Source organism: Neurospora hispaniola (genome assembly GCF_033458365.1).
Source record: "Neurospora hispaniola strain FGSC 10403 chromosome Unknown B0T23scaffold_6, whole genome shotgun sequence".
Taxonomy (NCBI): domain Eukaryota; kingdom Fungi; phylum Ascomycota; class Sordariomycetes; order Sordariales; family Sordariaceae; genus Neurospora; species Neurospora hispaniola.
The window spans coordinates 1,937,194-1,950,336 of record NW_026944411.1 but is presented as its reverse complement, the minus strand read 5'-3'; the positions used below and the strand labels follow the sequence as shown (position 1 = coordinate 1,950,336).

The 13,143-nt window shown below is 51.8% G+C and overlaps 3 protein-coding genes across 3 annotated transcripts; 2 read left to right on the top strand and 1 right to left on the bottom strand.

Moving 5' to 3' along the window:
• Window positions 1-1,799: 1,799 nt before the first annotated feature.
• B0T23DRAFT_397741 (pali-domain-containing protein) lies at window positions 1,800-4,030 on the top strand (the record flags this gene model as incomplete). Its single annotated transcript, XM_062838310.1, has 3 exons — window positions 1,800-2,001; window positions 2,076-3,441; window positions 3,496-4,030. 3 exons carry the CDS (start codon window positions 1,800-1,802, stop codon window positions 4,028-4,030), a joined length of 2,103 nt encoding a protein of 700 aa, XP_062690895.1.
• A 1,487-nt stretch (window positions 4,031-5,517) lies between these two features.
• Window positions 5,518-7,977, bottom strand: B0T23DRAFT_414215 (uncharacterized protein; the record flags this gene model as incomplete). Its single annotated transcript, XM_062839555.1, has 2 exons — window positions 7,383-7,977; window positions 5,518-7,082 (listed from the first exon to the last, which is right to left on the bottom strand). Exons 1-2 carry the CDS (start codon window positions 7,675-7,677, stop codon window positions 5,518-5,520), a joined length of 1,860 nt encoding a protein of 619 aa, XP_062690894.1. The 5' UTR covers window positions 7,678-7,977.
• Window positions 7,978-11,032: 3,055 nt separating this feature from the next.
• On the top strand, window positions 11,033-12,932 carry B0T23DRAFT_195311 (uncharacterized protein). The gene is made up of 3 exons (XM_062833283.1): window positions 11,033-11,308; window positions 11,538-11,863; window positions 12,085-12,932. Exons 1-3 carry the CDS (start codon window positions 11,177-11,179, stop codon window positions 12,614-12,616), a joined length of 990 nt encoding a protein of 329 aa, XP_062690893.1. The 5' UTR covers window positions 11,033-11,176; the 3' UTR covers window positions 12,617-12,932.
• Window positions 12,933-13,143: the final 211 nt, after the last annotated feature.

Genomic DNA, 13,143 nt, shown 5'->3' with positions numbered 1-13,143 from the left:
GAGCATTTTGACATTCGGGGAGGCGGACGACGGGAGCGGGTAAAGCCTCTCGCGTTCTTCTTGAGGCTCACGGGTCAACACCGACTGGCACAGGTGCAGACGGTGGGGTGTCACAGTCTTTTGCTTCCATTACATGGATTGGCTGGCCTCGTCTAGCCTCTTGATTCTTGTCTGACGGCCACTTGACAACATTCGAGGCCTAACTCGCAACGCTATCTCTGTACCGGATGACGTTGACCATGCTCAAGATTGGTCGTGGCAGACGGTGCTCTCCATCAAATCTCAAAACCGCAGGTGGAGGTTGAAAATGATCCGGTTCGCGACGCGTAGAGGTAGGCGTCCCTAGATTGGGGGCGGATGCATGTTCCCGGGCTTGCGAGTCCACTTCCAGGATCCGAGAGCAGACTGTGCAGCACACGCGCAGTTCTGGGGGAGGGCAGGGCAGTTGACAGGGCGCATGGCAGATTGTGGACAGAGGCAAAAGAAAGGGTCGAGTCAACACTACGAGAACGCCAAAGACTTATCCAGGCGTAGGCAAACGTAGGGTCGAGACTGATGCTGTTTTATTTTATCCACCTCACTGCCGCGACGGATTGGCTTTGTTCAGAACATCCAGGAACCAACCTCAAGTAGAAGCGAATTCAGTACAAGCCAGAGCCGTCCCTTGCACTTTTCGCGTGGGCAGGCCCGGCTCGCCTTAGCGTTGACCCACCCAATTAAGCCCCGAGAACGGTGGTGGAACCCTTCCAGGGCAGGGCAGTGCTGCTTGTTACATCTACCCCAATGCAGCCTCTCCTATCAATCAAGTAGGTTACCTCTATCCAATCAGCTTCCTCCCCCAACCGTCCCCCGTGGTCGTTCCCAACTGAATGCTCCTCCATCTGCCCTTTCCAATCTTTTTGCCCAGCAGTCTGGAATGGAAGCTGCAACCGCCAGGCGCCCAGTGTCATGCTCCCGTCCTGCCCAGCTTCCCTCTGTCCTGGTGCCCCCGTGTGCCTGTGCTACGCTATCCCACTCCCGTCTGCAATCTTGGCGCTTGTACCTTCTGTGTACTGCGTAGTAGACATCTCATTTTTCGAAACCTGGAACAGGAGGGCATGAAGCCCGATCTCCTCCAAGACTTCCCACTTCGTCCAGACTCAGTGGCAATGTCCTTTCCCCGTCTGGGAATTGCCAATTGACCCAGCTCGACCAAGACAACCTAACTTCGACGACGACAACGACGGCGTCAACAAGATACTGTAATTATAGGCAGCAGCAACAACAACAACAAGGCCGCCGATGAGAGTGGACAGAGACTGCCCGTTGAGTAACGCCCATCCAATAAGAAACGATATCTCCTGAGGATTTGGCCCGTCATCTGCGGCGATCCTGTGGTGCCTCATTTCCACGCTTTTACACGACACAAAGCCGCGACCACAATAACATCTAATCAATACGATCGCAACCCCGCCGTCTTCTCACGCTCTCTCTTTTACCTCCAGGCCTGGTCTTAGGCTCGTACACTCCTTTTTTTTTTTTTTTTTTTTTCAAAGTTCTATCAGCAAGACGCATGTTCCTAGTAAGCGTATCTGACTTGCGACTACTTTCGGGGCTTCTCTCCTTTCAACCCCACCCTCCAATTCTGGTTACACCATCTGTCCGTCCACAAAGCCTCCATTGGCAACGCAAAAGGCGCCAATCCACCACCATCCTCCTGGCCACGTCCTGAGGACGCTGGAAATTCTTCGTCGACGACCCGGCTCTTGACTTTCACCTATTCCGACTCATTGCCTGCCTGAAGTGCAACAATCTTTACCATGTTGCGGCCCGCGACGCCCCTCGCGGTGCTGCTTTTTGCAGCATTCGGGCTGCTCACGCTGGCCACCATATCCACGCCAATCATCAAGCAAATTCCCTTGAGCAGCTTCGAGATCAAAGATGTGGGCGATTTGAGCTTTGGCGTTTTTGGTTACTGTACCTCAAGCGGCTGTAGTCCTATAGAAATTGGCTACGATACCTGTGAGTTGTTGCGCGTGTAGTGTCTCGCTCCATGTCACACTTCAATGTCTTGTGTCAAGTGCTGATTCTTACAGCCGCCTTCTCTGACAAAATCAACTCGGACTTCGACATCCCCAGAGCAACCCGTTCTACACTTTCAAGTATCCTGATTGTGCATCCAGTCGCTGCCTTGATCACCCTGATTAACTTCGTCCTTGCTATTGTGGCCCATTTTCACTCACCATCCCATTCAGCGAGATACCTCCTGATCCTATTCATTGTCAGCTTTGTTGACTTTATTGTCTGCCTGTTGTGCTTCCTCGTGGATGTGTTACTGTTCATTCCACACTTATCATGGGGCTCTTATATTGTCGTTGCCGCCACCATCTTGGTAGCGTTTTGCGGCCTGGTAACCTGCGCCATGCGCCGAACACTTGTTAACAGGAAGGCGAACAGGAAGCGCATTGCAGAAAATGCTGAGATGAGTGGAGAGAACTACTACAACCGTCAGGCACAAACTGCCCCCGTCACGCAGGTTACCGGCCCTCAACCAACCGTACCCATGATCAGCGGCGCGAACGGCGGAGGCGACAAGCTGCCCGAATTCACTACTTTCGAGAAGAAGGACGACCGTAGCGAGGAAAGAATCCCACTTACATCGGTTAGCCCCATCGATCGGTCACCAGCGACATTAGTCAACGATAGCACGCCACCCAACTTTATGGATGGTGCGCCCTCTCGATCACCATCTACCACACCTGTTGGCCGAGACCAGTACGGGAACCCACTGCCACCTCAAGATGGATATGCCATGAGGGGTGGCCCTCAAAATGAGCGTTTGAATTCACGGGGTAGGGGTGGTATGCCGCCCGGAGGCTACCGTGGACGTGGTGGCTTTCCCGGACCTGGAAGAGGTGGTGGACCTCCCCAAAATGGACGAGGAGGCTATGGCCCACCAGGACGAGGAAGAGGAGGCTATGGTCCGCCGCCCCGCGGATACGGAGGTCCAGGACCAAGAGGTGGCCGAGGCCCGCCGCCTCAAGGATACCAAGGCGGGCCGGACCGAAGGCCATCGCCAGGTGCTCCCTATGGACCTGGCCCTGGTGTGGGCACCTATGGTCCCAGTCAACCATCGCCGTACGCTAATAGGCAACAGTCCCCCGGCCCTCAATTTGCTGCGCCGGGATATGGAAACCCTGAACAGCCAGGACCTCAGTATTCGGCATACAACCCGAGACGTGTCTCGCTCCCGAGAGCCGAGTCTCCTCCTCCGCTCCCCGGCATCGACGACGGCATGCCCGGCCCTGCCGTAGAGCTGGATGCTTCTCCCGCAAATCCGGGCGTTGGGCAGTACGGAATCAGGGACAGTGATTCAGATGTCGCCGGCATGTTGGCTATGCAGCAAGCCAGGGTTCCAGACCCGGATCGCGGCAATGACGCGAATGGTCATAGCCAAGAAGGGTAAGTGATGCTTCCAAACATAGCCAAGAGTGATGATCATTGCTGACGGATCAGGCCTAACGACGTTTACGTGCCGCCCAGACAAGCATGGAACCAAGGACTTGGGGGAAGCGCCCAGGGACTAGCGCCACCAGCAGCCCGTGGTCCAACACGTCCGATTTCTGAAGCCGTCACAGCTTCCGTGGCCAGTGATTATTACGAAGACGTCGATCCGCGCTTTGCTGAGCCTTCAGCCGCCGCGGACAAAAGGCCATCGCCCATCTCCATGCAGCCACCCCCAGCATCCAACTCATATGACGACATTCCCAACCGAGCTAGGAGCCCGGCTGAGTCCGAAAACTCTAACTTCACCTCGATATCCCAGCGAGGCATCAACCCGCGTTGGAACTCCGCCAACGCACCGATGCCTCCTCCCGTAGCGGGAGTCTATGCAGGAGGAGGAGGAGGCAGCAATGTGGTACCTCGGCGGCCGGTTAATCGCCCCGGCGCTGGTCCTGCTGATGGCTCAGATCTGTTTCTCAACTCTAACCCAGACTTCCAACTACCCGGGCGCGGTGGCAACATCCCTAGAGCGGCCGGCCCCCGGTAATGAATTAATAGGCTGGCATGAGCAATAAAGAAGGGTTATGATTGGCGAAAGGCAGAGTGACTTGCTTTGACTGAGTCGACCGAGCACATGTTTCTGGATGGGTATGTTTTTCGAAAGTTTTCGACATTTGCCAACGGCTTGTGATTGATGGAATGAGAGAACATATATATAGTATGATCGGTCAGGTAGTTAGCACAAAGCAGGGCAAGCCTGGAAGGCAGGATGAAGAGGAGGAAGATTTAGGGGAATTTGTGGTGCTTGTCATTCCTCCCTGTATTGGGTCTTGTTCTTAATACCTTTTCTTGTGGTGGTTTTCTTCTCTTTTTTTTTTTTCTCTTTTTCCTCTTTTTCCCTTTCTTTCTTCTTTAAACGAAACAGACAGGGAGGCGAAACAGAGCTTGTAACTTGATGACACCTGATATATACGGCGCTACTACCCATACCTGTGTCACATACAAATGGACGAGGCATATCTTCTCTTTTACCTCTTTGTTCCTGTCTCTTCTTTTCGTGATGGAGGACACCCTCTTTTTCATTTCAGCTTTCGTGACAAGAAAAGTTGAATTGATGCTAGTAAACACGGAAATTCTACGCCACACCCGAGAAGACAAGATGCTCGCGCTGTCAATTGGGAATAAATTTGGAAGGAGCTGAAGGATAGATGGAGGGCGATGCATCCCCTGGTGTGCAAATTCAAATAGTTCAACTGAAAACTTGAGATTGACCATCTTTTCTTTTATATAAATGTTTTTGGTCAATACCGATTGACACATATTAGTGTCTTTCTCATGCAAAGTTGCATCTTGTTTATCCTTTCACGTTCTGGCTTCACATGACTCATCCATTACTTCCCCTCTTCCCCGTATACCGCATGATGCTCGAACGACACGTTAAAGGATGTTGCGATATCGACGACAAGACTGGTGGCTTTTGTCGCTGACACTGGACAATAAATGAGTGCTAGGAAACTTTTGAACTGCATAAAGCTATGAGCATCAAAGGGGACAGCGGCTGCGATTGAGAGGATCAGTTTCTATCGAAACTATTATAAGACTAATAACGATGAAGTGTCAACAACCATGATGGTGCGAATCATCACCAGTCAATAGAGTGATTGTTTGATGACACAAAGGAAGTCGACGCCTGGTCATGGCAGACGATATATAGACGTGATATCTTCAAGGTCTCCAATCTCTGAAATTCAACCCGAATAACCATGCTCAGCAAAGGGGATTAGGAAGATAGGAAATACAACAGTTATACCTGAACGCCATAGACGCAGTTTGTTTTTCGTTCCCCTCCCCTCAATCGGACTTATGACCGGCTCGTATGGTCGCTATCCATATATGGTGAGAACTAGCTGGATGTATAGCAATCATCCAAACAACCCATTTCTGACGATTAATAGAATGAAACAATGCAGCGCAAACTTGCGATGCAAAAGGGATAGGTAACGAGCTACAGGGTCAATATCCCAGCTGGCGGCATCAGTATCCGCGTCTAGTGACCCGTCTGGCCACCTTCTTCTTCACCGGCTCTGGCTTCGTGATGAAGAAACTCTTGTTGCCATCCTCAGATGTATCAATCCATGCTGGATCAGCTTTGCTCCAATCAGACGGAAAGGGATTCTGTGGATCATTGAGCTTCGAACCCTGCTTGCAAGCAAGCAGCGTAGCCAGCGCCATAGTCACCAAAGGGTCGCCACACTCCTTCTCATCGTTACTGTTGGGCTCTCTGCGCTCACCTCCAATGACCCCGACTTTGCTCTCCGAAGTTCTAGCAGAGGAGATGGACAGTAGCTCATTAGCCTTATTCTCGAGTAGCCTCACGCCCGAATAGAATATTCGGTCTATTCTCTCTCTTCTCCATGCTTCTTCTTCCGGTGATTGGTTCCAGGTCAGAGCTCTAGATTGAAGAGGATAACGCTCGTACCGATGATCATCTAAGGTGGAAATTTGCCCAGAGTAGCTGCTGGGCAAGTCGTCCCTGAAGTAACGCATGGCTTTGTCAAGGGGCAGAGTGTCAAGATTTGGGACCCTGTTTGGTGAATAGCCATTGTTGCCGAAACGCTGCTGAGATATATCTTCTGTATCTTCAAGGAAAGCAGTCCGAGCCACCTTAAGACGGTCATCAACTGGAGTTGCTCCTGAAACTGAAATTGAATGCAGTCGATCGCCTGGTCCACGAAGTTCTTTGTTCCTGCTCGAAAGTGACTGAAGCGCAGAATTACCGCGGACACTGGAGTTATTCTCCATGGACAGAAAACCTGGCGAGTTACGGAGAGGTACTCTCTCGTCATCATAGGAGCGGAAGATCCTGTAAGTAGATTCCGCGGTCGATGGCTTGTACGGACGTTGCCCCGGTGGGCCTGCCGTAAGAGGCTGGGGGGTTCCTATAGCGGCAGATGTGGTGCCGTATGGAATAGCAGACTGATTCCATCCAGTGAATGAGGGCTTGCTGAGAAGCGAAGAGGGTGTATCAGGTTTGTTGATGCCATAATGAGCTGTACGTGCCTTGGCCAAAGCGAGAGTGTTCTGAGCTTTCTTCTGCATAGGGTTCGGGTACGATGCGAGGCTCGTGAGACTCTTGACAGAGAAGGTTGACGCAAGGAGTATATCATCTCCGGTGGAGCTGTCATCGTCTCCAGTCGCTGAAGTGTTCTCCTTCAGGTCGGGAAGGGCGCCCAAGGCCGCAGTCGAAGGCGCTGGAAGATTTCCAGCTCTGATGGCAGGAAGTGACATGACAGCAGCTTGAGATTTCTCTGCATCGGCAAAGGGGCTGACGGCTCGATCAAGGTTTTGCTGCAAAGGCGAATAATGTGGCAAGGTAGTTTTTGTGAGAGGGGGTGAAATCTCCGCTTCTGCCACGGGCAAAGCCGATAGGAGTGAATTGGGAAACGGACCGTAACCGCAGTGGCCCGGAGGTGACTGGAGTCCGTTGAATCGACGAGTGCGAGGCCGTCGAGTGGGAGGGTGTATCGGTGCCGTTGCATTGGGATTGTGAAGGGTGCCGACGGTATTAAAAGTAGCCGGCTTGGATGCCTTCGTCGTGTCTGTAGGCGAGAATATGAATGAGTTAGATGGAGGTGACGAAAAAGGATCCATTTGGACGGCTGGGCTGGTTGCACTTTGCTAATGAAGAAGTTTTGGGCAGATGGAGGAGAGTATGAAGGAAGGATGAAGATGGAGACGACTTGCAAGTTGGCAAGGACGATATTTCAGGTCGCCAAAGCAAAGGAAAGGAAGTTATTGAAGGGCCTGGCTGCCAGCCGCCATTGGCATAACTGCCCGGCTATCAAGGAGCAGTAGGGTTGAGTGTGGAAAGAGGAAAGAAAAAGGCCGGGACAACGTACCTTCTATGTCGGTTGTTGTGGGCTTGTGATCAGGAGATGTCGCAGCTGCCAATACAGACTGAGCGCGGAGCCACTCTTGCAACTTGATTTCGCTCGCCATAAGATGAGCATGGCGAGCATGTCGCGGTTGTAGCATATCGGGGCTTGGAGGGGTGTAGACTGGTATAGCTATCGTGTTCGATTTTTCTTCAGGTTGGCTCGCAGAGTAAACCTCAATCGCAGGAATGCGTCGAAGGGGCGCTTGCGAAAATGTCGCGGTCGGCTTGACGGGTTCGAGCGCCATCTTCAACTGCATAGTAGAAAAGACAAGCTGCTGCTCTCTAACCACCTCCTCGCCCGCTGCGCGGCTGGGATTCAGATTTGCAACTGGAGCAATCACGACCTCGTTTGGCTTTCCTGTTGAGTATCTCTAGGTGGAAAACAAAAGTGGTTTGCGAGGTGTTGTTGAGTAGGAGCAGAGGCGATTGGGATTTTTGTCGTGGGTGCTTTCTTTTATACCCAGCTCTCCGCGGTTCGCCCGACAATTCTGTAGGTCCCGCCCCTGCATTGCCCGCAAGTGAAGGAGGGTTGTTCTTTCCTCTTACCTCTAGGAGGCAGTGCGCGCGTTCGTCCTTGTTGTCACGGTGTAATTTATCTGCCGTCCCATCTTTCGGAAACGACGACTGCGGCTTTGATCCGTGTCTCCGTCATTGCCTGCGACCAATCCCTCTGAAGGGGCAGTCTCGAAATAGGTATCTACCTTATATTGCCCCTCTGATTGTAACATGCAAAACCTACTGCCAACCTGGAAATCAACACGGAAAGGACGTGTAGTGAATAGATCTTTCGTCGAGAAGCCAGCAAGACCTAGTAAGAGACAGGCACTGGCTCGCTTTGCTGATGACAGGAAAGCCAGAAAACAAAGTATCATGTGCCGACACGGCCTCTTGTTGTGTTTCCAGGCAATGACTCTTGAGAAAGGAAAGAATACCGCATTTCAATCGCAGTGGGCTAAGTTGACATACATAAGAAGTCGAGTCAAAGGACACCAAAAACAGCTCAAATCCTTGCCAGCGCCTCTATATTCAGACCGAGTCGGCGGCAACAGTATTGATTAACCAACCATGAATTGGTGCTATGTCCAGTGAGTTTTCTTTGCTCATACAAATAGCTTGCTACTTCACAAGGCCAGTTTGATACCACGTGAAGGATCGACTGAAAAGGAAGAAGGGAACGAACAAAGAGACGCAAGTGAATAACAGGCATTTTGTTAGGTCCTTCTTGGGTTTGAGGCTGGCCGTGGACGTCAACAACCCATATTCTCAGATGACTTTTTTTTACCCTCGAACTGACAACTAACTGTATACTGAATCAATGGCTGGGGAAATTTCCCCATAGCTTCCTTGATGGTACCATACGGCTCATTAAGGACATATGAAGTAGGTAATGGAGAAAAATATTTCGTTGATTGGACCACTCACCTGCATCACAGCGCGTGGGATCGAAACATGGCATACCGCATAATCTCATCTTACAACAATGTAAGGATCTTTCGGTCTGATGAGTTTCTCACAAACGGGGTATGGTGCACAAGCTCCACGTGAAGGAGATGAAGACCAGAGAGCGCATACCATCTACCCAGAGCATGGTAAAGCCTGGCCGGGGATGTTCACGTCGTATGATCTGTAAATCCGAGAAAAATATGTTCCGGTAGCCGTGAGGCCAACGAGTATAGCCCGCAGTCCTTTGCTAGTCAGTCCAGCCTCCTACCCAGAGCTTGCCGGCTCACTTGAGAGGTTATGAGTGGGAAATCGTGAACCGTGTGTGGTCATAGGCGCCGGAAATGGCCTGTTTCGCATTACTGATGCGGCAGAGTATCCAGACCATGATGTACCGCGAAGGTAGGCATGTGAGAAAGGATGATCCTTCGTTCCTAGACATTATGGCTCTTCGAAGGCCAAATGTAGGATAATCACTTTTAAATACGGAGGATCTGCAACGGTGTGGTTTTACACTTTGTTGCCTCAGTTTAAACGATAAAACTTCTGTTACTCTCATGTGGTAAGCAACGAGGGTCGAGAGGGTGTGTGTATAGAGCGGAGATTAGATCTTAACATCAGGTTATGAGAACTCAGCCAATGAAAGCAAGTTGATTCTCTCATGGTCTCACTCATTTCACTCCCCAAGCGTAATGAAGAAGAACGACCGAGGCTATGGAAATCCATGACATGAGAACAAGAGGCAGTGATGGTGGAAGTATAGAGTTGTCCGCTTCGATACATCAAAGACTGTACAGGAGTGTCTTGAGTATTGTATTTACCCAAGAGTCCCGTTATTCGAATGTCTGCGGCAGGGCTTCTCAACATTCACATGCCTAAGCTGCAAGAAGAGACGCTCTTAGCACAGCCCGCCAAACGCGTACTGTTGTGGTAGTCGGTCAGGAAACCCGTATAAAAGAAATTGGGTCAGAAAAGACGCGAGACGATGAGAAAAAAAGGCTTGAAACATATGTTCCGTTCGGTAGCTTCAGTGAGCAGGAGTTATTTCGGACTGTCTGTGGCTCGGAACGCGTTCCGGCGAAACTTGTGACCCCGAAGTTGTTGGCAATGGCTTCGGTAGCAGTGGAGAGTGGGTCCCAAAAGTCGCTGATCATTTGCTCCAGACCCGAACGGAGCGGGAAGGCCTTCGGAGTGGGGCTCATTGACAACCTCACTCTTCGTTGGGGGGGGGGGGGGGGGGGAGCCTCGACCTGGACCTTGACAACAACCTTACTTTTCTTTAGCCGACCCTGCTTACATGGGTACTTCACGGATGCTCGTCTTGCCTCCGCTGTTAGTATGGCGAAATAACGATGGCAAGAATATAAATTGTGCGGGAACGTTTCGGGTTGTTCAAGATTCCGGACGAGCAGACGCGAACCACGGATCTTGACCACCACATCATGAAGCTCGCTGCCCGGTTGAAGCATCACCCCTCGCGTTAAGAGAGGGGCCCCGAGTTTCATATCGAGTTGCAGAAGAATGTGGCCGTCTGGTAACTTTGTTGTAGACTTTGAGGGGGTGATTGATGTTGTCACCCGGGTAATCGAGCACACAAGCGCCGCGCTGTCAGCATCTGAAGATGATAAGTATAGGGGAAATGATAGAGGTAAGCTTCGGTCTGTCCTCCCTTTGCTGCCTGGGATACACTTCTGAGACGGCTCGTGGATGGGCAACATGGAAACCTATGCCCTCGACCCCTTTTTCTTCGCAGGATGTTTGGGGCTGGTTGGCAAGGGTGCAGAGTGTAATTGCTCCTGGTGGGATTTTGAACCGTGCTGGGCTTCGGGCGACCCGTGGTGTCTGTAATGACCGCTTAGAGGTCCCTCTATCTCTAACTGTATGACCCCACACCCGACTTTCGGTGCTGTCTTTGGCACTTCAGTGCCCTTTCCCATCCATCCCTCATCCCGTCTTCATAGGTACCTAGGTACATATACCACCAGCTGCGCTTTGGTTGCAGATCCCTGCCTGGCCACCGAATCCATACCTACCTCTAGGTAGTGCAGCCCTCTGCAAGAATCCCGCCTTCCCCTCGCCTTTTCGATCTCGGTCTCGACCGAACAAGTTCCTGGGCTGTTGTCAGAAAACAACTGCCATTCTCACACTCGCTCCGCTATTCCTGTAGGTGATCACTCGTCCAACTGCTCAGGTCCTTTCGTTCGCTTTTGGAGATCACAATCCTTCTTGGCTACGAAGACATCAGGGTAACGCACGATATCGAATGGACAAACACTCGATACGATACCCCGAGCACATCAACTAGCGTATCAGACCATGGACTATACAAACCCAACATACTTCGCCGGCGCCGGCGCCCAGCCGCCGTACCACTTTATCGGTATTGCTCCCCTCACCCCCTCGCATTCAAACTCGGCCTCTTCGGACGACTTCAACGCCTCTCCACAGGTGAGTTCCATGCTTTGATTCAGATGGAACTGGAAGAGAGAAGCGGATGACAGAGCAGACTCGGGGGATTGCTGATTGTCGCTTCTTACCTATGGACCCGAATGGCATTTACTTTGTCGCTCCTACGTTTCTCCGCATGCCATTCATGTTCCTCATCTGCACCGGGCTCCCGGCCCGTTAGCGCACGATCTTCCGGGGCAATCGAATAGCTTACACATTCCTCATTCAGGAAATCTTCGACCAATTTCCGAACGGGCTCCCACATGACCAGTTCCAGAACTTCGAGGCGTTTGCCCAGTTCAACAACCAATCAACGACCTTTGCCGGGCCCCCGACTCCTCCGACCCAGCAACTTCTTCCGACCACGCAGCCTACGAACGGCACCATACACCTTCAGCATCAACAGCAGTCCGCAGCCGACCTCCTACGATCCCTCAACAATGCCAAAGGAGACCCCGCCGACGAAGCCCGAGCCCGCAGACAGGGCTCAAACTCGGATGAAGACGAAAACTTGACACCCGCTCAGTCGAGGCGGAAAGCCCAGAATCGCGCCGCGTACGTTACACACCGCCTCTCTTACTATCTTCTGCCCTGTCCCCTCAGACAAGCAGAGGAACCCTTGAATCACGCCGTCACACGTCTCACGTATACCCTCTTGTGCCACGTTGCCTCTCTCTTTCACCTTCGCTCCCATACCTTGGACCCTACAGATCATGTCAAGAAGAGCGTTCGAAACCACAGTATCTTAGCTAACTCTTTCCTCTTATCATCTCTAGTCAACGAGCCTTCCGCGAACGCAAAGAACGCCACGTCAAAGAACTCGAGAACCGTCTCCAACAGCTGGAGGAAGAAGCCCAGGTGACAAGGTCAGAGAACGAAAAGCTGAAGCAGGACCTCCAAAAAATTAGCACCGAGAATGAGATATTGCGGGCGACATCTTTAGCGGCTGTCGGTGCTGTCGCCGCCGGGTCGCCACTAGGGAGCGCCGGGACGCCGATGACGACGGGCCCCATGTCGTACAAGCCGACCGATTTTTACTCTAATCTGCTGGAGAACCATAACGAGAAGACGCCGAGCCACCGGGTGGTCAAGAGCGAGAGCGGGGAGCGCCTGTTGGCAGCCGGTGCGGCTTGGGACCTGATGCAGAGCCACGAACTTTTCCAGCGCGGGTTGGTCAATATTCAGGCTGTCAGTGAGCTTCTGAAGGGCCAGGCGAAGTGTGATGGCCAGGGTCCGGTGTTCGAGGAGAGGGCCATTTTGGAGGCGATCGAACAGTGTGTGGCAAGTGGGAGCGACGAGTTGCTATGAGGCAGCGGCTCCCGAATTGCGGTCGAGAAGTACGGGGATAGGCGCATCCTAGACGGAGATACCCCGGCAGAAGCACCGTATAGAACGACGGAAACACCGGGCATCTATCACGCAAAGGAGAAGCGAGACACGAGTAACCACACGATGGCAGGGGCGAAGAGGATACATATCAAGTCACATACAAGCATATTGAGGGCTGGGTGGAATATTGGATGAATGGGTATTGAATTTCAACCACGAAGCCCCTATCTTCGTCGGTTTGACAGGTGTTCGAAGGGGTGGTGGTAACTTGGGGGCAATCACGGGAACCTCATTTGCATTTGTCTTGGAGAAGCGGAGTTGGTTTGTCTTTTGGGATTTGTATATGACGATGTCTTTGACCTAGGTGATGAAGAACAAACACCACAAGATGGAAACGCCAAGGCTACATAGCCTGTCTATATCATCTGTTTGTGGCTTAGATACCTTTCTCTTTCTATCTACCGTGCATGTCTAGAAGATCTTGAGCCTCCCAGATCCTGATATTC

Coding starts and splice junctions, on each gene's coding strand:
- B0T23DRAFT_195311 (XM_062833283.1), top strand. CDS start 11,177: ATGGACTATACAAACCCAACATACTTCGCCGGCGCCGGCGCCCAGCCG. Junction 11,309..11,537: donor ACTTCAACGCCTCTCCACAG/GTGAGTTCCATG, acceptor TTCCTCATTCAG/GAAATCTTCGACCAATTTCC. Junction 11,864..12,084: donor AAAGCCCAGAATCGCGCCGC/GTACGTTACACA, acceptor TATCATCTCTAG/TCAACGAGCCTTCCGCGAAC.